The sequence below is a fragment of the Syngnathoides biaculeatus genome, chromosome 1 (genome assembly GCF_019802595.1).
Source record: "Syngnathoides biaculeatus isolate LvHL_M chromosome 1, ASM1980259v1, whole genome shotgun sequence".
Taxonomy (NCBI): Eukaryota; Metazoa; Chordata; class Actinopteri; order Syngnathiformes; family Syngnathidae; genus Syngnathoides; species Syngnathoides biaculeatus.
Window position 1 is genome coordinate 10336449 of NC_084640.1, and position 24875 is coordinate 10361323.

Here is a 24875-nt window from a genome sequence, read left to right on the forward strand (position 1 = left end):
ACTGGCTTATATGTTTGTATCAAGCTTTGGAATAAATCCAACAACAAATCAAGATATTTGATCTTTGATGTTTTCTCGACACTCAACTTTATTCTCATTATTTAATTAATTATCATAGATTTATGATGTTGATTTTATCTTTCCATTTTTTCCTTTTTTTTTTTTTTTTTTTTTTAAAGTTTGACTAAAATACTCCTCTTGTGATTTATATTCAAAAGTCTCCGGCTCCCAACTTTGTGGAAAGTTCATCCCGCCAAATTGGATGCTTTTGAGGAAAAATGAACAAGTAATGTGTTCATCGTGACCTTGGTGTCAGATTCTTTTTTTTTTTTTTCTCTCCGTCACCCACTCACTCCCCAGCCATCTTCTGCTGCCGCGCCACATGTTACGTTTGTGGCCCTCGACAGATGGCGCGCGACACCATTGCTGGCACGAGGCTAGTTGTGTTTACCCCCCAAACATGGCAAAGCTGAGATAACCCGTGTTGGTTAGCACGTGACGTCCATTCCCCCGCACGCCCACCCCACACTGTTTGCGTTCCATCCTGTGTGTGATCGAACAAATCATGTATGTAGTATTCCTGTAACAGGAGCCTCGTATGCGGTTACACGCTCAAACGTCAAGTCAACAGCGGCGGAAGAGAAGGCCCAGGGTAAACCAAGCTCCTACGTCGATTATTTGAATGTTTACTTTTCCCTTTGCACTTTCTTTTAAAGGGTAGGGGTGGGGTGTGTGTGCAGGATTTGGTGAGCGGCGCGGCACAGCAGCCAGGGCGCACTTTAATCATAAAACAAATGCCGAGCTTCTCAAAGCGTTCTCTCTTCCTCTCTCTTTTGGGTGCCACACTAGAGATTTGTGTGGATTTAATTTGGTTAATTGACTTTTCGCTAAGCAGCACGGTGAGGGAGTGGTTAGCACGTCTACCTCGCAGCCTTGAGGTGCTTGGTTCGAATCTCGTCTCTGGCCGTCATTTTCACGTTTCCCCCGAGCTTGCGTATATACTCCAGCTTCCTACCCCCCCCCCCCCCCGCTATCCCGAAAATTATGCCCTTGGCTTAATTAAAGGCACTAAATTGTCAATTGGTGTGAATGTGATTGTGAACCGGCACGGTGGATCAGCTGGTAAAAGCGTCGGCCTCACAGTTCTGAGGACCCGGGTTCAATCCCGGACCCGCCGGTGTGGAGTATACGTGTTCTCCCCATGCCTGCGTGGGTTTTCTCCGGGCACTCTGGTTTCCTCCCACATCCCAAAAACATGCAACATTAATTGGACACTCGAAATTGCCCCTAGGTGTGATTGTGAGTGTGGCCGTTTGTCTCTATGTGCGATTGGCTGGCAACCAGTTCAGGGTGTACCCCGCCTCACCTGGGATAGGCTCCAGCACTCCCCGCGACCTCCGTGAGGATAAGCGGCAAAGAAAGTGGATGGATGGATGGATATACTTCATGAGTTCAGTTCAAATTGGCTGGCGACCTTTCCGAGGTGCACACTTCCCACCTTCTCGCCCAAAGTCTGCCGTGAACGACACTGGCTGATTCCTAACTTTAACAGGGATAAGTGGATAAGAAATGGATGAATAGATCACCCTTCAAAGCAATGAACAGAAGTCTGTTGAGGTTCAATTGTTTTTGTAAATATTGTTTAGGATTTTACGCTTATAAAACAATGCAGAGAGCTTTCATCCAGGGTCGTAAAATGAGTCAGAAATGAACTGGCAGACTTTTGTCAATGCAATATGAGGTAGTGCCGTGACTTCTGAGAGTCACAACTTACAAGTTGTCACTCGGTCGTTTTTTTTAAAAAGTTGTTTTCTTTTTTCCTTTGCGTTGTGAGCCAAAATTGTCATTGTAAGCAAGCATCAGATCTGCCGCCGCTCAACTGAAGGGGAAAAATGCTTTGTCAGCCGTTAATTTGAACGGGACTGTCAGACATCTTTCTGTTCTTACGTGTTCCGAAATAAATGGCCAACTGACTAGGTAAACAAATCCAAAGTGAGAAACCTGGCAAGGAGCTGCAGTAGGCCGCAAGTCACGCTCAGACATTCAAATGCGGACTAACAGGCCAAGGCAGACGAAGCTTGCCTCCTGATGTCACTCAATAGGCCACGCCCCTCGAAGGTACACTTCCAACAACGGCGCTACAGTACTTGGGACTTTCAGCTCGTCCTAATGTACAGCACAGTTTTCCCTCACTATTTCGCAGTTAACCTTTTGCGGAGTCAATGCATTGAAGATTTTCCCTAATCCATGATTCCATAATCATATTGCGCGCATTTTGCCGAAGTTTAACTATTTTGATTATGAGTATGTTTTTTTTCTTTGAGGCCGTTAAGAAAAGCTTCCTCACCTAATGCCTTCAAACTTAGAAAAAATACACTACACAAATTAAAATGTACATAGTGTAAAGTATGACTTTGTATTACTGTATGTTAGTTAAAAAGATGTTTAAGAATTGTTTATAGGAGCATGCTAGAGTTTACTATGAGTGTGGGTGGCATTAATGGAGTCTGGGGAGGTCTATACAGCTTTACAATATGTATAAACGCTTCCAAAACAAATATGGTCGGTGGTTTGCAGATTTCACCAATTGCAGAAGTGGACTGGAAGAACCGCGATAAATTTGGAATTACTTTAATTAACCAAAAACCAACATTTATCGACATTCTCTTTTATCATGTTTTAATCCAATACACTGTCACCCTATTTTTATTCAAATGCATACATTTCCATTTTTCATCAGTAGCTTGTTGTTAGCTGGTCATCCCAAATGCTAATTCCGTGCTAGCAAGCGGCCCGCTAAGCTAACAAGGCTAGCTCCATCTTTAACAACAACATTAGCAACATTTGTCGTCTTTTTTTTCTTACATTGTTCAAGCGTCACGGTTTAAACAATTTCTTCTACTTTTCTTGACTGAACTAGCAAACACCGGCTTTATCTTTGTTTTGCCGGCGGCCCAGTCGGGCCCAGTGCAGCTGCGTGTTCAGTAGGTGGGAAAATAAGCAGCGGCCCACGCTGCCGTCGTAATTACAGCGCGCGCCGAGCAAACGTCAGGCCAAGCAAGGGGCGACACAATAAGAGAACGGGCGGGGGGCGGAAAGGCGTTCGAGGCCCTCTTGTGCCGTGCACAGCTGTTTTGGCTTGCAAAGCGATCGCGTAAGCGGAGACAGGTTTCTTGTTTTTGGGGGGTTATTTTGTTCTTGAAACGCAGCGCGGTCGAAGAAGAATTTGATGAAATATTGACGTGTTGTCGGAAAGTGGCGATGTCATCCTTCGTGGAAACTCTGCGACAGTCGGCCTTCCAAATTCAATAAATGAGGCCGATGTGGGAGTAATGGAGCTAAAATTACAAGCGGCCACTGGGACTGTCGAGCTCGTGCGCTCCGACGGCGTTCCTGGCCGCAGGCGGCGTTCGGTCCACTCGACGCCGCGTTGAAATTTCTCTCATATTGAATTGCGCAATGCTTGCAGCCTCGTGCATCTTGTTCATTATCACGCTTTGATTAGAGAAAGATCCCACAAGCAACGGAACAGCAGAGAATCTCATCAATGCATTTCATCAAATGTTATCCTGCCTGTAATATTAAGAGAGTCCCTTTAAGTACATCAGAAAAAAAGGCAACGTTTGAAATTAAAACCCCTGAAAACTTGTTATATTGTATATGAAGTGTTTTATATTTATGAAAATGATGTCCTGTGGGCACCACTATAAGACACTTTGCCTTTTTTATTATTCTACCCTGGATTATCATTTATAATAGTGCCACACAACAGAATTATACAGAATATATATATGAAAATTCAACAATGTACCATATTAATACTGATAGTTCGTAGTCTTATTTTATTATTTTTAGTTTTAAATATTCATACACCAATTTAATGCATGCTTTAATTATATTTTTATAATTATGACTTGTGACTTTAATTTTTCCTTAAAATAATAACAGTGTACACTTATAATATGTTTTGGTTTTTAAATTTCACTATTTTGTGATATTTCTTTTCTTCATAAAGTTTTAATAGAAACTTGCTCTGTTAAAATTCCCTTCCCTTCACTATTATTGTAAATTTTACATTTCTGTGTGGGATGAAATTTTATTTACAGGGCCTCAGAGAATATTAGGATAGGAACCCCCCGCCCTCCCACACACACACAACCTACATTTAAGAAATACAGTATTTAAAAATATTGCAGTAACTTCTCAGACGGAGAACTCACGACGGAGGTCTTTGGCACCCTCTAGTGGCAACATGAAGGAAATTAAAATCAACACTTGTCACCCTGGAGGTGAGTATGAATCTTCCATAATTTGAAAATTAGCGCACTGACAACAACGACTAAAATAAGACGGCAAAGATATCGGTGTGATATTTCTTCACCTGGCCTTGGATCTTTGTTTAGAAGCCTCCTTTTACTTCTCAGCGGGTATAATCTCTGTCATCCCATTAAGGCCGCTTAAAGCTGCTCGAGCTGCAGCGCCCAAACGGGTTTGAGCGTTCTTTGTTTCCCCGCACACGGAACATCGCTCAGGAGAAGATGAAGCAAGATCCACCGGTAAGTTTGTTTGCTGTCGTCAAGAGCAAAGGCAGAAGTTCCAAAGTGTCGATTACTGTTTTCAACTCTCGTTACTGTAAATCTTGCTGTGCGTGATATGTACAAATCCATCTTGTACGATGAGGTTTTATAATCTTGTCAGATCTGATCTGACTTTTTAATTATTTTGTCATTACAAATCATGACATGCATTCATCTCGCGCGCAAACATAATGAATAAACCTCTAGTAAATTTACATCAACAGCATGAGCTGCTTGTTTATTTATAGAAGTAACCAATTTAGATTTAACTTCAAGTTGTCACACTCAGAGAAATAACTGCCCTCCATGCGCTACAATTTAGTATCCCTCTAGTATTGATTGAAAGCTCGCTCCAAAAGAGAAATTATTAGTATTTTGCACAATACGTGGTACTCTGTGATTTGTCGGAAAATTACATATTATTCAGGTGACTTTATGAAGTTTTTTTTTAATTAATGAATGTTATGGAAATATTCTGCATACGACTAAGGTAAAAAAAAAAAAAACTGAGTCAATGATTATATACCAATAAATAAGTAAAAGTTACCAAGTACAAGAAAATACATGAAAGTGACTAAAAGCTAGTAAGTGCAAGTAATTATATTTTTATAATTTTTTTTAAATTTTTATTTACATTTTGTGCTAGCCTATCTATTTTTTGCCATGTGAGATTATATGTCTTGTTGTGTTTATGAACAAAATGCCTCCATTTGCATTTCGTGCAAAATTCTTCCACACTGACATTGAGTCTCTTTTGTTCAGGAGGTTCCTCGAAGGGAAGTCCAGGTTAAAAATATCGCCTTGCGTCTGAACGGGCAAAACCTCCGCCCGACGGCTAAAAATGGCCGCCATTCCAAAACACCTGGCCGCCGTTTGTCAGCGACACATGGGGAGGAGAAGGCCGCGGGTCATCTTACGGCGCCCTCACGCATTCGAGAGGCCTCGCCCCAGTTGGGCCCGACGCTTCCGAAAGCGCCCGGACCGGAGTTGCCCGGCCAGGGCGGGAAAGGACCGATGAGATGCCCCATGAAGTTGGCGCCTCTTTCTGACCATGTCGTGAAGAACCAGAGGCAAAAACTTCAGGGCCTCCAGCGGGAAGCTCGACCGTCCTCCCCCACGACAAACACGCGAAAGGGAGATGCCGTCAAAATCTCGGCACGCTGCGCTAATCCCCCGCAAACGAGACCTTCGAGGCCTCAGCTGACTAGGCTGGAGGCCGTGGAGGGCAGAAAGAGCGATGACCTGAACGAGGTTCGCTGCCGAGGCACCAAAGCCCAATTTTGCAGCAAACCGGCGCCTCCCGCTAACTCGCGGCGCTCACGGGATGCTGGGGGCGCGAGACGCGGTAGGCTGAAGAGGGAGCAGCACCTGGAAGAAGATCAGACCGAACCGTCGGCTGAAGACGGCAAACTGGAGGTCCGAGGGGCCAGATGCACTCTGGGAAATCCTCAAGAATCCCTGCTGGACGCATCAACGTGTCGGGAAGTGCAACCATGAGGTTTTCTTTCAGGGGACAATCCCTTTTGGATTTTTTTTTTTCCAAGAGGGAAAACTCCTCGCTAGATCCAATCAAAACAATCCCACCAACTTAGACAAGGCTATGGCCTGTCAAATGAAGCTCCTCACCTCATGTCACCATAGTTCATTGGCAGCAAGATGCCACAAGATTGCACAGAAGCAATATTTTTATATTAGAAATGGCTTTGGCCTTAGCACAGATGCATCAAATCACAGAGGATATGCTCCTCATCCTAGAAGAAATAAGACAACAAATCTGGGATGCAAATGCAATGCAAAAATGAGTCAATCAATATAAAAGGCAATTGCACGAAACTATTTCACCTGAAAATGTGTTTTATTTGACTTTTTCATGATTCTTGAGTGAAGCAGTAGTAAAATTCTTAATTGTAAGAAAAAAAGCCCAATATTGTATGTCTTTGTACAGAGTTGGAACAGTATAAGGACATTTTTTTTCTTCTTTTGTAGTTTCCTAATAGAATCAATCGCTCTTGTTTGTAAGAATGATTGCCTGCCGGTGGCCATCAGAGTGAACGCAAACTAGAAAACTGCTGGCCATTTTCACCCTTGGAGGCTTTAAGTATTTTCTACATCAATATTTCACAGGTCGCACATGTTCTTTGAGAGAAGTTCGACTTCATAGATGTGGGAGGATGAAATCTGGCCGGCCCGTCGCAGTGCAGATGGCCTTCTCTCCTCCACAGGTGCACGACGGGTACCTCCTTAACCCTTTTCAGGGCGCCAGACGCTCCACCAGACCGACGCCGTCGCTCAATCCGCAGTCGTCTTCGTCATCACCCCACGCCGAGCCCATCCACTCACAACCTGGCTCTCGCTTGCCTTCCTCGCACAGAACAGCTCGGTTCACGTTAACGCGTTTCGGAGGATTGTCGTGCCACATCAGCTCGCCTTGGAAATTTATTTCCCAAAGATTGTGGCGGATGTCTTAAAAAAAAAAAAAAAAAGACCATAGCGCTGTCAGTGATGGAGAAACTTACAGGAAGTGTGTGTAAACGTCTGACCACGCATGACATCATGCAGCTTGGATATTTTCAGACGACTTGAGCGCAGGCTGACGGCACGGCGTCCACAAATCTTTCTGCGTGGGACCGACTCTGGCTGTCAAGGTTCGTGAGAAATGAAATGTTCACAATCAAAAGCAGAATGAATGTGAAAATACTCCAGGAATTGTACTACAGCAATCTCAAACTCACATAGAACCAGGTTAGCTGTGTAGGGAGATTCCTCTGGCAATGATATTATTCCAGGCGAGGAACTGCCAGATGCTCTTGGCACTGTGAGCAGGTGTTCTGGCACAACCTCTTGTTGTACACTAAACAAAGCGCAAAACTCCTAATTTGGGAGTTGACATTAGTCTTGAAAGTATTTTAGCGTAGCCGACATCTTGGATAATTCAACTAAATTCAACCCATAAAAGTTTTTAGGTTATAATCTTGGCTTAACCAAGTTGTGAAGTTCATATGTTCATGTTGTCTTAATGAAAGACTCTAAATTGTCCATAGGTGTGAAAGTGGGGGTCAACGGTTGTTTGTCAAAATGTGCCCTGTGATTATAATAATTCTGAATAATTCCGATGAGGTAAAGACTAACGCGACAAGGAAAATAATACCGGCACAGAAAAAAAAAAAAAAAAAACGACAGATGTTGCGGTTCAAAGCATGTAAATCCGTCAGAGCCACGCTTAATTTGCGTAATAGGATCACAGAGCCGCTGGAAGTTCCGACATCTTCCAGCGCGTCGCCAAGTAATGCCGTTCTGTAATCATCCGGCCAACTTAAACACAGGCCTGCGCGGGCCCGGCCCAAAAAGGGCGGCTCCACTGCGGCAATCTGGACACTTGTGGTGGCAGGATGGTAAAAAAGCAAGACAGGCTTCAGCTTGAAAGGAAAAGGAGGGGGTGGGGGACCAAAATATCCTGAAACCTGGATCTATAATTGGCCATGCTTTTTAAGCGCAAGTGCAGCATAGGCTACAGACGCCACCTCATTTTTACCCCCCCCCAGCGTGAAACCCAACACCCCCCCCCCCCTCCCGCCACCTCTGCAATGTTCCCTCCCACTCCCCACAGCCATCCACAAGGTCCTTTCAATCCATCTCACTTTTTGAACGGCACGCTGGATTTTCGCCCAGGAATATTTGAGCAAATTTCACGCCGCTTTCGCGCAATTTGGGTCGAGATGCTGCGGCGTTGCTGATACGGGCGGCCAGGGCCTGCAGGCGAGGGGTCGCGCTCGCACCTCCGGTCGAGCTGATTGACAAGGCAGGTAAGGAAACGTCATCACATCAACTTTGGGTTATTTTCTCTACTTTTCCATAATACATTTTCTTGTATTTTATCTTGAGGTACCAGGAGGGGAAATATGTACATTCTGCTTTTCACATTCAGCGAACATTGAACATGATGGTTCTGTTCTACGCATCCTCGTTTGCATTCCCAAGTCTAGCACTGACACAGACAGATGTGGAAATTGGAAACATCCTCATACTCGGCAACGATAACCTTTTAACAGACGCAAAACAGCTTGATTATCGCTTTACATATTGCACAACCGCTTACAAGGAAGACAACGGAGACCATGTAAGACCTGTGGGGAGAGTCCGGAGGACTGGCCCAATTTACTGGGCCGCCTTTCCCAGACAAATTGGCGGTAATTAGTTGCTGTACTTCAACATGCCCAGTTCGGTGAATAGCGCCAGTGAAACCAAGAGGCAGAAATAGCCTAATGGACCATCAGATAAGAACGTCATTTATGCAGCCTGAAAAAAATATTCTGCCTCACAAGCTATTTGATCGGGTACTCTGCCACATCCACTTTGCCGGACAATCATGGAATGGCTTCAACCCCGCACATGAAAATTATCTTCTCCAAGTCCTGTATTTTGTGTTTTACTGCTTAAGATTTATGGACAATCAAAGAGATTATTGTAAACATCATAAAAGGATGTGTGATTTTAGCCGCATTAGTTTAGCATTTGTAGATTAGCTTAGCAGCTAAGAGCTAATTTGTGCTGAATTAATAGTGCGCATTTATTTAAATCCTTAGAGTAATTTTGTTTTGGTATCTCCCCAAAACTGGTAACAATAAAACTCTCATTTCTGCTTAACTGGTTAATAAGCTAACACATATGGTACCTTGCTCAGTAAAGCGCCACACAACTAAAAACATAGCACAGAATAGTGAATTAATTAAAACATTATCTCAGACAATCAGAACAGTCCAGTTGCGATTGATTCAAAGCATTGATAATGAAATGAATGCGTAAATTTTCAGACAAAAGATGAAGCTATTTTCAGTATCGGTGTAAGACAATTCATTGGTTGGGCCATAAATATTTGATGTTGTGAAATAGTACACAAATAATTCAGGATATTAATCATGATGTCGCATTTGGATGTACTTCAAGTACCTCCCATGGCCATCAATTTGGACTTGACGCCTTTTTTTTTTTTCCCCCAGTAGCGACGAGACTGTGTTATGACTGTGACCAGTCACACATCCGCAGTCATGGCAGGCGTCACAACCGCCTGTGTACAGTAAGGCCAAACAGGGTTTTGTGTTGATGTGATGCATTTGTGTCACTGCCACGACTGTGTAATCTTCCTTAAAGATGGCAGAATCCTTGTCCTTAAAGACTTGCCCCTGAGCAACCCCAGAATCACCTCTGTGGATTTCTAACTTGAAAAGCATGAGGAAAGTCTAAAAACTGCACTGTCATGTTTTCTTTCGCATGCCTAGGCGGTTGTTTGGACATCTTAAAAACTAGTTTGGCGCATTTTCCCAACAATCTTTGGTGAGGCCAGTTTCCTCTGGGAGACTTGAGTATTTTGGTCATGGGTATTATTATCCGGGAGAATAGAGAACGTCCATTGCCAAAGTTCAGAGCAGAAACTGAGAAATTGAAAAAGGACACCAGATTAGAAGACAATTTCAACTAGAAACCATCTGACTTGCATTAGAGGAGGCAGTAAACATCATCAAAAGCATCATTTTTGAAATATATTTAGCGGAAATATTGTCACAAACCAAGTTTTGCTAGTTCTGTACATGGGATGTTATTTTGTCTCGGTGGTGCCTCAGTAAACTAGAAATATGAATTCAAATCATTTCTGACTTGCAGCCATTTTTCTGCTGAGAGGCCCGAAATCAGGTCATCTGAATTTGTCAAGCTAATCTACGTCACTAGCGAAGATCTCCGCCTCCCCTTTCTGCTTCCGAGCCAGCGCTGACAAAATAATCTGTGGAAAAGGGGACGATTTTAGCCAAATAACCACAAAGCAGATACAAAACTGGGTCAAACGGAAATATGTAGAAAACAAGACACTTATATTTAGTCCGTGTTAGAGAGTTACTCCATGGAGATCTAAATAAATACATTTTGGTCACCTTGTTGCTTTTCTTTTAAGGTTAGGATGTCTAGTCCTCATTATCAGTTGTAATGTGGATGTTGTTGATCTTTCCACAGACCAGAAACTTGGATGGTGCTAATACGGTGAAGGTAACCAACCCAAGACCAAGATGGAATTTCGATTGGGGTTCAGGATCACGCTCGTCTTGGTCATCCTGGCCGCGACTCTTTCTGGAGAGGGAGTGGAAGCCCAGAGGGCAGGTAGGAGCATGTTGGATATGTTTGAATGAATTCATCTGTATTGGACGACCCTTCATATGTGTATTTTGTGTATGTCAGGGTGCAAAAATGTCCACTACGACCTGGCATTCATCCTGGATACCTCATCCAGTGTGGGCAAGGAGAACTTTGAGAAGATCAGGCAATGGGTGGCCAACCTGGTCGAGTCTTTTGACGTAGCTCCGGATAAGACCAGAGTGGCCGTGGTTCGCTACAGCGACCGGCCCACCACCGAGTTCCACCTGGGGAGATACAGGACCCTGGAGGAGGTGAAGCAAGCCGCCAGGAACATACGCTACCTGGGGGGGAATACAATGACGGGGGATGCTATCAGTTACACCACCAACAACATCTTTTTGGAGCAAAACGGAGCGAGGCCCGCGGCCAGGGGGATCCAGAAGGTGGCCATTTTGCTCACAGACGGCCGAAGTCAGGATTACGTTCTGGAGCCGTCCAGGGCGGCCGCCAGGGCTGGCGTCAGGATGTTCGCGGTGGGCATCGGCGAGGCACTGAAGGTGGAGCTGGAGGAGATTGCGGCGGAACCGAAGAATGCCCACGTCTTCCACGTGACCGACTTCAACGCCATCGATAAGATCAGGGGCCGGCTCAGGAGGAGGCTGTGCGAAAGTAAGTCAGTCGTGACTCTCTTTGGGTTCTCAGTTTCAAGACGCCACACCCCTCGATGTCCACGTCAGGACACTCGGCCTTTATTTTAACCTTCAAAAGACCACAGCGACCACAAAGCGCATGATCGTGCCCTGCTGTTGCACTTTTTCTATGGTGTCGCTGAATTTACTACTTTTGCAGAGGAGTGCACGACTGTACACTTTTTAATCAATAGATGAAATGATTAGATGGCAATGATCAGTAAGGGAGATAGTCACATACCCCGGTTTAAATGCAAAGTATTTGTGATCTGATAAATCACATCCCGAACGGGATGTTAATCGAATCATGCAAAACCTTTTTCACCATTAAACTGACCCACGGTATCACCTGTGCAACTCAAAGTAAAATAAACAACTGAAATTATTTGGTTGTCATGTGTACGCCCTCAAATGTCAGGAGAAGTCTCTTTAAAGAGGTCAAATCTATTTGGGGTTAATCAGAGGCGCTTTAAATGGTCACCAAATCCTGGCATTTGAACACAAAATGAAGGAGCCCAGATAAAGTCCGCCTAGCAACAAGTAGTCCATTTACATTGCTGGAATGAAAGGTTGTTCTTTATATAAGTTGTGAATTTAAAAAACAAAACAAAACACTTATAGCACATCAGACTGAGCATTGTATTCTGTAGGCTTATGTCAACTGTTTTCATTTGGGGCACGAAGGATCGCGCCACGGGAGTTCTGCCCAACAGCAATTGTGTTTACTGTGTACTTTTGAAATATGTGTTTTGATTGTTGTTGTTCCATGCATTGTACGACATGCAAGAGAAACTGGAAGCCAGTAAATAACCCACTAGTCTTCCTGGTATGTCGTCTACCTAAGTGGTTGGTGCCCTCCTATTTTTCTCCATCTAAATACGCCACTGGGAATGATGGATGCACTGCAGTCCAACGCATGAACATTCCGGCCTAAAATAAACCCCGGGAGAGAAGAAAACGAGCGCCTTGTGTCTCCTGCCACAAAGAGGATATACAGTACTAATTCCATAGGATCTGATTCTGTGGTTTCACTTTAAGCTGTCACGGAATTGTGTCACTCTCCTCAGTGGCAAAAAAAAAAGAAAGAAAGAGTGCTTTTTTTCTTTGAAAGCTTGCCTATTCATTTCAATACGTCTGCCCTTTAACCTTCCATAAGTGACCGCCTTGGACGGCAGCGTTTCCTAAATGGAGACCACGGCGGGAGGTCAAGTTTTCAGTTTTTATTTCTGTAATCTCTTCAAGGACCACAAGTGAGCCTATAAGTAAATCAGCGGTGGAGTCGCTGAGCAGTGCAGGCTATTTTCACCCAAGAAATTACAGCTCTTGTTGTTTTAAGTGTGTCCAGCAAAGCCGCCTTCATGTCAGCGTCCGTTTACTTTCACCTTCTAATCAATTGGTGCCAAAATACATTTTTTTAAAAAGTCGATCTACGTGAGGGTATAAGCTTAGACACCACCAAACAGGATTGACTCAAAAGCTCATTTAAGCAATCAAAATCCACAGTGATCTCATATAAGAAGTGTTGAATCATTCAAAGTTGATCTCTGTAGACATTTGGTTGCTCCTAATGTCGTCATTCAGCTTCCGCTGATAAAATAACGAATTCAATTTTTTTTTTTTGAGTCATTTCCATTTTAGCTCGCAGCCGGATCCCTAAATTATAGCCTGGAGGGCCACAAGTGCAGGGAGTAGCTCGGCCGTTCGTGGCCTCTGCGCAGGAGCGTGATGGCAGCGCGACGGCGGCGCACCGAGAAAGCGGTGACGCACGAGCGTCGCCCGCACACTTTTGCAATTTCTGCTGGGAGTTGTGGTCTTCACAGTCTATTTGATCTCCTTAAAAAGCAGTCGAGAAAATGCTTTCCTTCCTTCTGCCCAAAATAGATAAATGCCAGTCAAATAAAAAGCTGAAATGATGAACGATACGTCCGATTTGATTTGAATTGACCAAAAATGTGCAAACTGTGACAGCTTAATCATAGGTGCTTAACACTTTTTTTTTTTTTTTACATGAGGTTGGAATGGGGTCTGTACAGCTGTCTGCAATTTGCAAAAAAAAATACTATTTTTCATCAAATAGTTTCATTTCATTCATCATTTTTACACTGTGATTTATTGGAGACATAATAATTTTTTTTTTCACAATTCAAAACACTTCCTGTGTGCTTTAATAAAAGGTTTCTCTAACTTTCTACACGGATGAGAAAGAATTACAGACACTTAACATCCCAATTAAGTTTTTGATGGGGGGATTGTATCTTATGAAAAGGCTCATTATGGCTTTTGTTACCATGACAACTAGGGGCGGTGCACGAGCCTCGTTATCAAAGGGGACGCAATTAGCGCCATTAGCATCTCCTTTTGCAAGAAAGTGGCTAACAAATGTAGCGACTCCGACATCCGGAACACCAGATTTTCACCCCTCTGGCACACTTGCTGCCTTTGCGCAAATGTGATTCCGCTCGGGCGATTCTGCCATGCAAGCCTCCTTCCAAAGATTTAAATATTTTTTTTAAATGTAAATTATCATTAATGATCACTGACCTCTTGTCTTCTTGGAACAGAACCGAGAGGATGTGTTTTTGGAAAGCAGCGCTGCCGCCTTTACTCAAATAGCAAAGCCGCCATTAAATACTGGCAGTGTAATCTTTCCTTCTGTCATCACGATGTGTAAAATACGTCTGAGTGGAAATTGAAGGCTGACTTGAAAGTGGGCCCCCCGTCGCTGTCGACCAAAACAACCCCCGTGTTCCCACACGTGAACACCCCCCCGGACAGTCTCAGAGGGAATTTGTCTGCGTTCCTCGCGTCATGTGTCAGACCACCGGATGCATTTTTCAAAACATGACGGTGACCCCCAACCTCGTACTTGCAGTCTCGGTCTTCACAAATTTGGCCAAAGTCATATTTAATTTCAAAATATTGCTTTGACATGAGATTGTGGCATCGTGGTGCCAAGCAACTATGTTGAAATGAAAGTCCAAGTTTCATTCCATATCCTGGTTTAATCGAAAAAACGGGTTTTGCTCCCATCTTGTGGCGTATACAGGCAATTAAGTGGTGGATATTCACTATACGGGGTGGGGTTTGGGCTGGAGACTGCCTGACCCGCATCCTAACACATGTCCTTTTTCCTCAGATGTACTTTGTCCAAACATGAAGGTGCAGCCTGATCGCTTTAAACACAACAGCAGCAGTTATGGCCTTCAACAGGTTCCAGGTATGTACAAACACTAAAACAAAACACAAATGATTATTTTTATTGCATCTACACTAAGCACCTACAACCACCAAGTTTGTTTGTATTTAATTATTAAGGAGGCCGGCTGATAAACGTCCACATTTACCTACAGACAAAAACCTTTGTGAGGAATATGAAATGCTCGACGTTATCCGCGATTTTAAAAGACTTATGAATAATACAAGTGATAGTGCCATGAGCAAGGGGTGTGGCCTCAATTATCAACTAATAGTTGCCTTGCCGGATGCGACTTAATTTGCATATATTTTAAGACAGAACAAGCTCAAAGGTTATTTCGGATCTTAATGTCCTTTAAAAGTTTACAATGAAGTCCCACATATTGCTTTTGAATTTCTGCTTATTCTCGAATCCATCCTTTAAAATCTGAGCTTCAGTTTTGACGTGTTTGTTCAGTGGTTACGGGGAAAAATTCCTAGTGTGTTTTTACACACTTGGCCATTAAAGCTGATTCCGATTCTGATTCTGAACATCCGACAAGGCCACGATTGCACACACTGGACACGTTATTAGCCACTCGTGAGAAATCAAAACAGGTCGAAATTGGAATTTGATCAAAGTGTTGAATAAGATTTTGTTTATTGTTGTGAATGCATTTTTTTTTCTGGTATTAGAGACTGTATGTTCAAACTGACCTGGATTTAAAGTGATAAGTGTACTTTCTGAACTGACTTATTATACTGGTGACTTTTGAAGCGGTCCTCACGTAATGAGAAAATGATTTGGACTCTCCTGTGATATCTTCACCCCCGTTTCCCCTTAAGCTTTTCTCAGAACACTCGGACAGCGTTTCTCCAGAACTTTGGGATGTTGTTACAAGAGCGTCTTTCGGGGGGATTTCGAGTTCCTGTCTCGATCTCCCACCCACGTTTAGCGCGCAGAAAGAAAAAACAGATGCACGGACTCAAATGTTCGTTTTACGCAAACACACGACGAGCAAGATCGGAGCGAGCGATCCTTCAGATATAAAGTTCTACAGTATATTTTGACACGCACACAAAATCTGTCCTTTTCAAAATCTATGGTTGGTGAATGTAGAATGCTGTAGATGACCCCAAACTTAGCAAGCATGTCAATTCAATAAATACCGTACAAATTACATCTTGCCAGGCTACGAATCATTTTGGCCAAGTCCGCTGATAGTGTAGTAGTTCACTCGCCGGTGGTCCGTACAGATAGCGTGTCTTCCCTTTGCGCTTAGTATTGCTGTGACTGGAAGTGTGCATGGTTGCGTGTGTCCTGTGGTTGACTGGCCAGCAGTCCGGAGTGCAGTCTTGCCTTTGGCCCGAAGTCAGCCGGGACGGGTTCCAGCTCACCCGCCACCCTGAATAGGACAAAATGGGGTGGATGCATGTTTGCTGCTCATGCCAACATTCCACTCAGTCCCCCTTTCAGGAAACACGCTCAGAAGCCCAAATCTGAATGCCTTAGCTCTGCGTTTCTGGCGCCAACTTTAGATTAATTTTCGAGAGAAGCAGGAGCAAGAAGGAGAAACGTCATCAGAGTGAAAATTGCCACCAAGACAATGGAGAGTTTGCTCCAGATTTGTACTCGCCGCGGTGCCATCTGGTGGGACCGTTGCGTCTGAATGCGCTGCCGCCATGCAAATATTCACAACTGAACCTCGCCATGTCTACCGGCCCGTGAACTCATCTGGCGTTTGCCGCAGAAACCCCCCCCCACCACCACCACCTCACCCCGCCCACAAACGGTCGTTTTCGTAGCTGTCCAAAATAACTTTCTGACATGATTATACAGCACGCATCGCCAGTCTAAATTACAACTGTGTGCAAGGATGGCCTCCGAAGAACCACACAGAGGCGGCGCGCTGCGCGACTGTGCACGACGCAAGCGGGTGACCGGCGAGAACCAAGACCACCTCAGCACTGCAGGAAAGCTGTGCCTTAAACCAAAGGGTCAAGTGAGACGCGTGGAAACACTCAACGTGCTCTCAGGCCTAATTGGGACGGGAAGGCTAAAAAACAAAAAGTAAAATGCATTCATAATATCAACATTGAAGGTTAACGCTGTTGTTTGAATTGACCTTATGATTAGCATTCGCTCGTTTTGGTTGAAGCGCCATTTTGGTTCCAAAACGGAAACAGTATAAGAACGAATTGGAAGATGCCTTGTGGGATACATAAATCCATGCCTTTCCAGTTATTAGGATTAGAGATTGAGGTTATAGGATTTTCCCATGTCACTTTTCAAAACTTTTTTTAAAGTTTTTTTTTCTGTTTACTCCATTTTAATTATTTTTAAAATTTCTACTACTTAGTTACTATTTTTTCTTGATGACATTTTTTCCTGTACAAACAACCATTTCGTTTTTCATTTTTACTATTTATGTTTGCTTTTACTTTTTTCTAGTTTGTAATTTTCTCTACATTTTTATCTTTTAGTTTTGCTTTTATTCATCCAAAATCCAAAATAATTAAAAGCTGACTCCATAAGCATGTATGACTTCCCTCCCCATTTTTAATATTAATTTTTTTTCCCTTTTCTATTTTACTCAAATCGTCAAAGTGAAGTTCTGGTATAATAAATGAGGTTACATCCTCTTTCCAAAAAAATGTCTCGCTAAAACGTCAGCGTTTGCAGCTCCCCCATTTGCGACGGTCCACTTTGAGAAGCGTCCGCAGAATGACCGCCAGATGATGTGGACGAAGTGCGAGCAGCCATCTTGCGGGCGTTGCCATAGCTCTGCTGTTTTGTTTATTGTATAAGGGAGTGTCCCCTTTACGCCGCAGGGATATAGGCTTTGTGGTCGGGCCACTTCAAATGAAAAACATGCGCACACGTGCACTTAAAAGCCGATGCTGACTTGTTTTTTCCTCTCCCTCAAAGACAGAAGCCATCATTTGAAAGTGTGTTACTGACGTTCTTTTCAATCCCGACTTGACCTCAATGCCGGGGTGACGTATAGGTGCTTTTTTTTGCAGGCTTTGACCTGATGGAGTACTTCAGCGTCAGAGATATTCTGGGCACCAAACTGGACGAGGGTCAGAGTGCGTACGTGCGTCTTGGCACCATGCCCATCGTCCAGCAGGCCGAGTAAGTGGCCAACCGGCGCAATCGTATTCAGTGCGCCGCAGTAATTTTTCCTGGAATCACAATTTAATATTTCCCAATGAATGAGGGACATCAATATGCAGTTAAATTCAATAATATTGAGATGGATTTTAAGAGTTTGGAACATGAGCCCCCTAAATTCTCTTGGTAGCATCCCATGAAAATCCCCCCACCCCAAAATAAAAAGGCATGCAAAACAGACAGAAGACAGAGGGAGGAAAAACACATGCACACTTTATTATATTTGCATACAGAAAACATACTGTAATTTCCACCCTACAAAGCGCACCTGCTTATAATCTTCACCCATTACATTTGTAAGGAAATACCATTTGGTACGTACATAAGCCGCACCTGTGTAAAAGCCGCATATTCACAAAGAAAGGCGGTACACAGAAAGAGTTTTCAAAGTTTTGATACCTTAGAGCTTAGCTTAACATAGCAACAACACAAAAAAAAAAAAAGAAACATACCGGTAAAAAAAACGACAGCTGCGGCAGCTACAGAGTAGCAGCATGGTAGTACAGCACTAACCGGTTAAAAAAAAAAAAAAACATACCTAAATCCCTGAGAGGCGGCAGTATCATAGCAGCAACACGCTAGTGCGGCGCTAATGTTAGCGCGATGCTACCAGGCCTGGTTGAAAAAAAAAAAAAAACACACCGGTAAAAATCACTGAGACATGGCAGTAACACAGCAGCAACACGCTAGCACAGCGCTAACGCTAACAGGGACGGTTAAAAAGAAACATACTGGTAAAAATCACTTCTCGGCACATATATTCCACCACTCTTACCTTTTCCGCTCGAGTGCCCCTTGCGGCCGATAGGAAAAAATGCACAAAATTACCGCATCACTGCATGAGCTGCAGGGTTGAAAGCGTGTGAAAAAAGTGACGGTTTATAGGCCGAAAATTACAGTACTTTTATTCATGTGGTGAAATGGACCTCGGAACTCTTCCTAATTATAAATATGTAAAAGCTTGTAATTGCTGGACGATGTAAAGCTGCTGAAACCAACCTCTCTAAAAGCTAACTAGAATCGAGCCCTAATTAATACTTTTGTCGGCTATAAAAAAAAAAATGCTGGAATGGGAAAAGCATGCGTTGCCCAAGGCTTTTGCTCTGTAATACATACCATTCATTTTTAAAGAAGCTACTTGTGATGTTCAGTAATTAAAAATGTTTACTCTTGCTTAGCTTTGGTTCAAACAAAGTGGTCCTTTTAATCCGAAACATTTAATCCGCCGCATGTGAAGCGATGCACTAAACAGTGATTTCCTTTGCACTTGAACGTATCCTGTAGACCCCTTTGGCTTTATCTGTTTTTATTAGACCCTCAGGGACTCGTTAGACATGTGACATGCTCACAGGTCAGAAACAAGGTTTCAGTCCGAGGACCACCCTGTGACCGCAAAATGCGGCCATAATTTGCCATTAATAGTGTAAAATGGTCATTACAGAAGTTAATACTCAGCTTCAAGCATTTTTTTTTATTTGTTTTAACACAAACTGTGGTTTGCTTCCACAGAGACGTGTTCCCACAGGGGCTCCCGGATGAATACGCCTTTGTGACGACATTTAAATTCAGGAAAACCTCAAGGCGGGAGGATTGGTACCTCTGGCAGGTCTTTGACAAATATGGAATCCCGCAGGTAGGTCAGCAAGCCCCCAAATGCCGTAAACGGGTCTATTTTTAGGGTTTTCCTTTATTACTTTGTCAACTCGGGTTAGGACGCCCTCACACTTACAGGTCCACTTTAATTAGTATTACTATTATTGAAATGTTATCATTAACAAGGAACTGGGACACGGATCTTATAGTATATTTATTCACGAGACAAAATAAATTAAGTTTCGTTGTTTCAGATTTTTGTAATTTTTAAAGGCTGCTGCATAAAGTTTTACAATTTCATATAATCTCATGACTTCAAAAATTTTACTGAATTTACTGTAGTCAAATTTTTAAGGGTTACTCTTATGTTAGCTTACTTTAATTATTTTCATTATTGTTGTCATAATTTTTTTATTTAATTTAAATTGTTAAAACATTCAGTTAATTTCAATCGTCAATTTGTATGGTTAACTATTCTAAAATTAATTATTCAATGGTATTTCATTATATTATACAAATATGAAATACTACATACTTAATAATACATAGCGTAATCCACAAAACTAATTTAGTTTGAACTGAAAACATTTTGAATCTTTTGATGTTTTCTAAATCTAATTTAATTCCATAACATTTCCAAGGTTAATTAATCCATTCTACTTACGGTTGCCATTTTTATCATGTAATGTAGAATATTGCTATTTCATTTGACATGAAATTAAATTAAATTAAATTAATTATTTTTTTTAACTAATGAGAAGAACTGAAGTAATAATAATAACAATAACAATTATTATCATGTGCGCTGACTTTTGCCTGAAGTCAACTGGGATGGGCTCCAGCTCACCCGAAACCATGAGCGTAAGCATAAAAAATGAGTGCATTTCTACACAAAAGAAAATCAAATCATATAAAATTGCCCTGTCCGTTGTCTTCACCATGAGTGACGGCTCCAATAGCCTCAGATGTGTCTAAACGCAGTCCCGCGTTTGTCCTTTCAGGTGTCGATCAGGCTGGATGGCGAGAACAAGGCGGTGGAGTACAACGCCGTCGGGCTGACCAAGGACGCCGTCCGAGCCGTGTTCAAAAACCCCGAAGTGGACAACCTGTTCGACCGCAACTGGCACAAGATCGCGCTGAGCGTGGAGGCCAAGGCCGTCTCCCTCTACCTGGACTGCAGACACATCCAGACGCTGCCCATCGGCGACAGAGAGGACATCGACATCCAAGGGAAGACGGTCATCGGGAAGCGGCTGTACGACAGTGTCCCCATTGATGTGAGCGTCGTCGTCGTCGCCAATTTGTCCTGGATCTTCCCGGTTCGCCGGCGCCGCTCACGTGTGTCTTTACCGCACAGTTCGACCTCCAGAGGATGGTCATTTACTGCGACTCCAAGCACGCCGAGCTGGAAACCTGCTGCGATTTACCCAACGGACCCGTGAGTACTCATCAATGGAATTTCATGCAGTTATTTTTGCTTTTTTAAACATGTTGGTTAGTGTGGGTTCTGGTGAAATTCTGCAATATCTAATAATATCATAACACGCAATTCCCCCACACAACCACAACTTCTATTTCCTGACCAAGGTTGTTGATCTTAAATGTTGACCTCTGGGTGACATTTTTACACACGCCCACACCATTTTTGGAATCTATTTTTCCATCCGTTCATTTATTATTATTTTTTTATGTATCACGGCTGTGAGTGAGTTGGAGTTTGGACTGGCCGGCATCCAGCTGCAGCCCACATGTGGGACAATTGACCATTCACATTCATATTCTCGCCAATGTGCAATTTGGAGCATGGAGATGTTTTTTTTTTTTTTTTTTTAAATCAGTTTGTTAAATGATATACAAACTATCCCAAAAATCACTGGACCCATCCGTACTTCCTTTATTAACTCAGACAACGGCAGATATTCGGCACCAGTTTGGCAAGCTTTACGGACGTCACAGTGCTTCAACATATACGACAATTTATGTTTTTCATGGCAGGTTTCCTGAAACAGAATCTTTTCTCGACTTCAGGGTGTTGAGTATCATAATCATCATGAATCAGTCAATACAAGTAAAGTAATCGCAATCTGTGAATATATATATATATTTTTTTTGTTGACGCAGAGCTCTGGATAGATTTCTTCTGACTTTGCACAAACGCCTTCTCTCGAGGTTTCGCATTTTCGTCGTGGTGGTAGTAGCAAGCGTGACGCTGCCTTGTCAAACAAGCGTTCTTTTTTTGTGCGAGTTGCCGTCGAGCATGTAAATAGTACTACTCATGGGAGCGATGCGGCAGCTTCTCGACCTGCCGCTGACCTTCAGCGCGATTAACAGAACCATTGATTTATTGAGGAGCCATCGGCGAGGGAATGATGTTTTGCAAAAACTGCAAAGATGAAGCTGGCAAACACAGTCGGCACGTCTGCCTTACAGCTGGGAGGTTTTTGGTCCGAACCACTTGAGGATTGCGAGTTCTTCACGGGCTTACGTGGGTTTCCCGTGGGTATCGCGGCTTCCTCCCTCCGTCCCGCTCACTCAGTCAACCGGGATCGACTTCATGTGTCCCATTCTAGTGCCCTAAGAAGGTGGTGACTGAGGCTCCGCCCATGGCCATCCCCACTCCGACACCCACCACAGTGGAGCAGCAGAGGGGCCCCCAGGCCAACTGCTCCTGCCCTGCTGGAGACAAGGTGAATGGCTCATTTTGTCCCCTACTTCCACCTCAACGTATTTCCACAAGCCATTTTGTAGTTGTTCTTTAACGGCTTGTCATTCCTCGCAGGGAGAGGCCGGCGCGCCGGGCCGTGCGGGTCTCAGGGGTGAAAAGGTCATCGACCGCTACCGCTTAGCTGTCGTTACTTTGACAATCACACACGTTCACGCTCTGGTTTTTACGTGCGTGGGCTACTTTTACAGGGCGACGCCGGCCCTCGAGGTGCCACCGGTCTGTCGGGCCTCAGAGGAGAAAAAGGAGAAAGTGTATGGAAAAAACACAACTCAACGTAGCGTAATTAGTCTTACAACGCCAAAACACACGAGTCATTTCAGACTGCATGCTTGCCTTCTGTCTCTTCTGGCTTCCTGCCAGCCTCGATAATAATTAATCTCTGTTGATTAATTATTTGCAGGGCAAAATCATCTCTGTCAGAGGTGATAGGGGTGAGAAGGTAAGTAAACCTGTCTCTGATGCTCTGCGCGGGCCTTATTAACCACCCCTTTTGCATACGAGCATGGGTACTCGTTAACTGCTTGCGTTGCAAAACATCTACTAAACAGATGGAAAGATAAGCGTGTAGCAAAAATCCAAAGAAAAAGCAAAAACGCCCACTTGGCAAATTTCTTGTTGCTGCATGAAATCCACTTTAACTGCCCTGTTCATTTATGCATGGATATTTATTTTTTAAGTTTCCTGCCATAACTGGGTGCAATTTGTTGCTCCAACGGCAAAAATTGTGACATAAACCAGCGCCGTGCTGCGGTTTGAAAAAAATAACTGCAAAATTTGTGTCTTTGAGCTGGATGGGTGTGAAAGTGAATTCCTCCCACTTTCATTGGCTCTATTTGCACCTCCCAGTGACTCACTCACAAGGGCAATTCCCCTGGAAAGTCTCTCCTCCTCCTGTCATCGCAGACGAGCTTCATCCTAATCTTTGGGATGAAAGAAATGACGTGTGTTCAAATTTTATACGTACATCCCTGATGGAACTGCAGCAAACGCGTGACACGTTCAATCGGGTCCAATAAATCATCTCGGAGCTAAAGCGAGATAAGCTCGGAAATGTCTTAGTGCCAGCTTGATGTAGTTACTCTAAAAATGAGCAATTTTAAATTTACCGTCTAACGTCTGGTGAGCGATCCGACACCATGAAGGGGAAAAATGAAAAAAATATGTAAGATTCCTTTACACGAGTTGACCATCACCGTACACATAACGATATAGCCACTGGAAATTGTGTTATCAAGACTGGTAGCAGGGTACCACATGACAAAATACAAAGAAGAAGAAATTGAAGATGCTAGGCTAACGGTAGCGTCTCGGACAAAAACACTGCAGATGTGGAATCTCCATGTCATTTTTTTTTCAAGTCACTTTTCTTATTGGCTATTGTTCATTTGATATTGTCGAACGGTCATAGCCTGAATTTTGCAGACTTTGATCGCCAGAGAGGGAACATTTGTTGCGATATGTGCGTATCCTGCCGTCGTTCGGCCAGGACAATTGTGCGTCTAAATCAAATGATTCCCACTTTTGTCTGTGTGTGTCTCACCACCTAACCCACCACGTGACTAAAGCTTCTTGTGTGCCGCTAACAGGTTGTGGCAACACGCCGTCCCACCCTGCATGCTCGAATCTGGCCCCTCCCTCAAAATCAATAACAAAAACTTTTTATTTTTTAACAGGGTGATAGAGGCAGCATAGGTGCCCCCGGGAAAAAAGGAGAGAAGGTCTGGCGCTCCTGAACCTGGACTCTCGGCGAATTAGCTTTCTGCATTCAAACAGTCGGAACTGGTCCTGACTTTGTTCTTTTAATGGTCTAACAGGGAGGCAGCGGTTATTCCGGTTTTGATGGTCTCCCTGGAGACAAAGGCGACAAAGTAAATAGTTGTGTGGTTTTATTTTGAAAAGGAGATGAAATCCTTACAGTTCTTCGTCTTTGTTTTGACAGGGAGAGGCTGGGCGGACTGGGAATCCAGGACTTCCTGGTCTGGTTGGGGAAAAGGTGGGTGATTGGCTCCCACTATATAATCCATTCACAGTCATTAGTAGTCTAATACAACAACTGTAGTACGATAAACACTTTCACATTTGCTGTGTGGTGCCCAGGAAACACATTGAAGTGAGTTGAGGAACTCCCATTTTCACCAAAGTAGTCCTTTGCCTCCACCCTATGGCATTTGTCAGTAATTACATACACATTACAAACAAAGACTAGTTTTTAAAATTTTTTTCTTTTTGAACAACCGTTGTAATCACTGCTTGCAATTGCCGTAGATTATAACTACAGTGTTTATTTCCAAACGACAGTGACTAACAATATGATGTAATTTTATCTTTTCCAGTAATACTGACTCTAACATTGACAGCTTAATATGTCTTAATGTTATGATATTGCTGCACAATGTAGGGCGTTCAAGGCGATGCCGGCTACCCGGGAACACCGGGACCAAAAGGGGTATCTGTAAGTATCTGCATACACCCAATATTCAATCACGATAATACCTGGTAATTTTTTTTTTATTTATATCATCTCCCAAATAGGGTGACGAGGGGAAAAAAGGTGAAAAAGGATCAACAGGATCAAGCGTAAGTGATTTGCAACGCACTTCAGTTTTGCTGATCTTTCCCGCATGTGCTGAGCAGAATTTAGGAGGAAAACGTAATATTTCTTCAAGATGAGAAGTTAAAACATTTAAAATGGTCCAAATGATGATATTCAGTGAGGTGCGTACATCTGCAGGGTTCATCAGTCCCGATTTGGACCACATTGTATATTTTGGTAACGTCTAGAAAAGGTCAGGAAAACTGTGAAATGATGATATTAAGCT

At 43.3% G+C, this 24875-nt stretch overlaps 1 protein-coding gene across 1 annotated transcript in view; it reads left to right on the forward strand.

Moving 5' to 3' along the window:
- Positions 1–10618: 10618 nt before the first annotated feature.
- col22a1 (collagen, type XXII, alpha 1) overlaps positions 10619–24875 on the forward strand; it is a 31328-nt gene continuing 17071 nt past the window's right edge. The window contains exons 1-16 of the mRNA XM_061825779.1: positions 10619–10724; positions 10803–11369; positions 14526–14606; positions 17588–17699; positions 19248–19371; positions 20333–20608; positions 20689–20769; positions 21902–22018; positions 22111–22155; positions 22245–22307; positions 22457–22495; positions 23730–23774; positions 23871–23924; positions 23996–24049; positions 24455–24508; positions 24589–24633. Coding sequence (XP_061681763.1) covers positions 10634–10724; positions 10803–11369; positions 14526–14606; positions 17588–17699; positions 19248–19371; positions 20333–20608; positions 20689–20769; positions 21902–22018; positions 22111–22155; positions 22245–22307; positions 22457–22495; positions 23730–23774; positions 23871–23924; positions 23996–24049; positions 24455–24508; positions 24589–24633 — 1848 coding nt within the window. The 5' untranslated portion in view covers positions 10619–10633. The remainder of the gene's footprint in view (positions 10725–10802; positions 11370–14525; positions 14607–17587; positions 17700–19247; positions 19372–20332; positions 20609–20688; positions 20770–21901; positions 22019–22110; positions 22156–22244; positions 22308–22456; positions 22496–23729; positions 23775–23870; positions 23925–23995; positions 24050–24454; positions 24509–24588; positions 24634–24875) is intronic.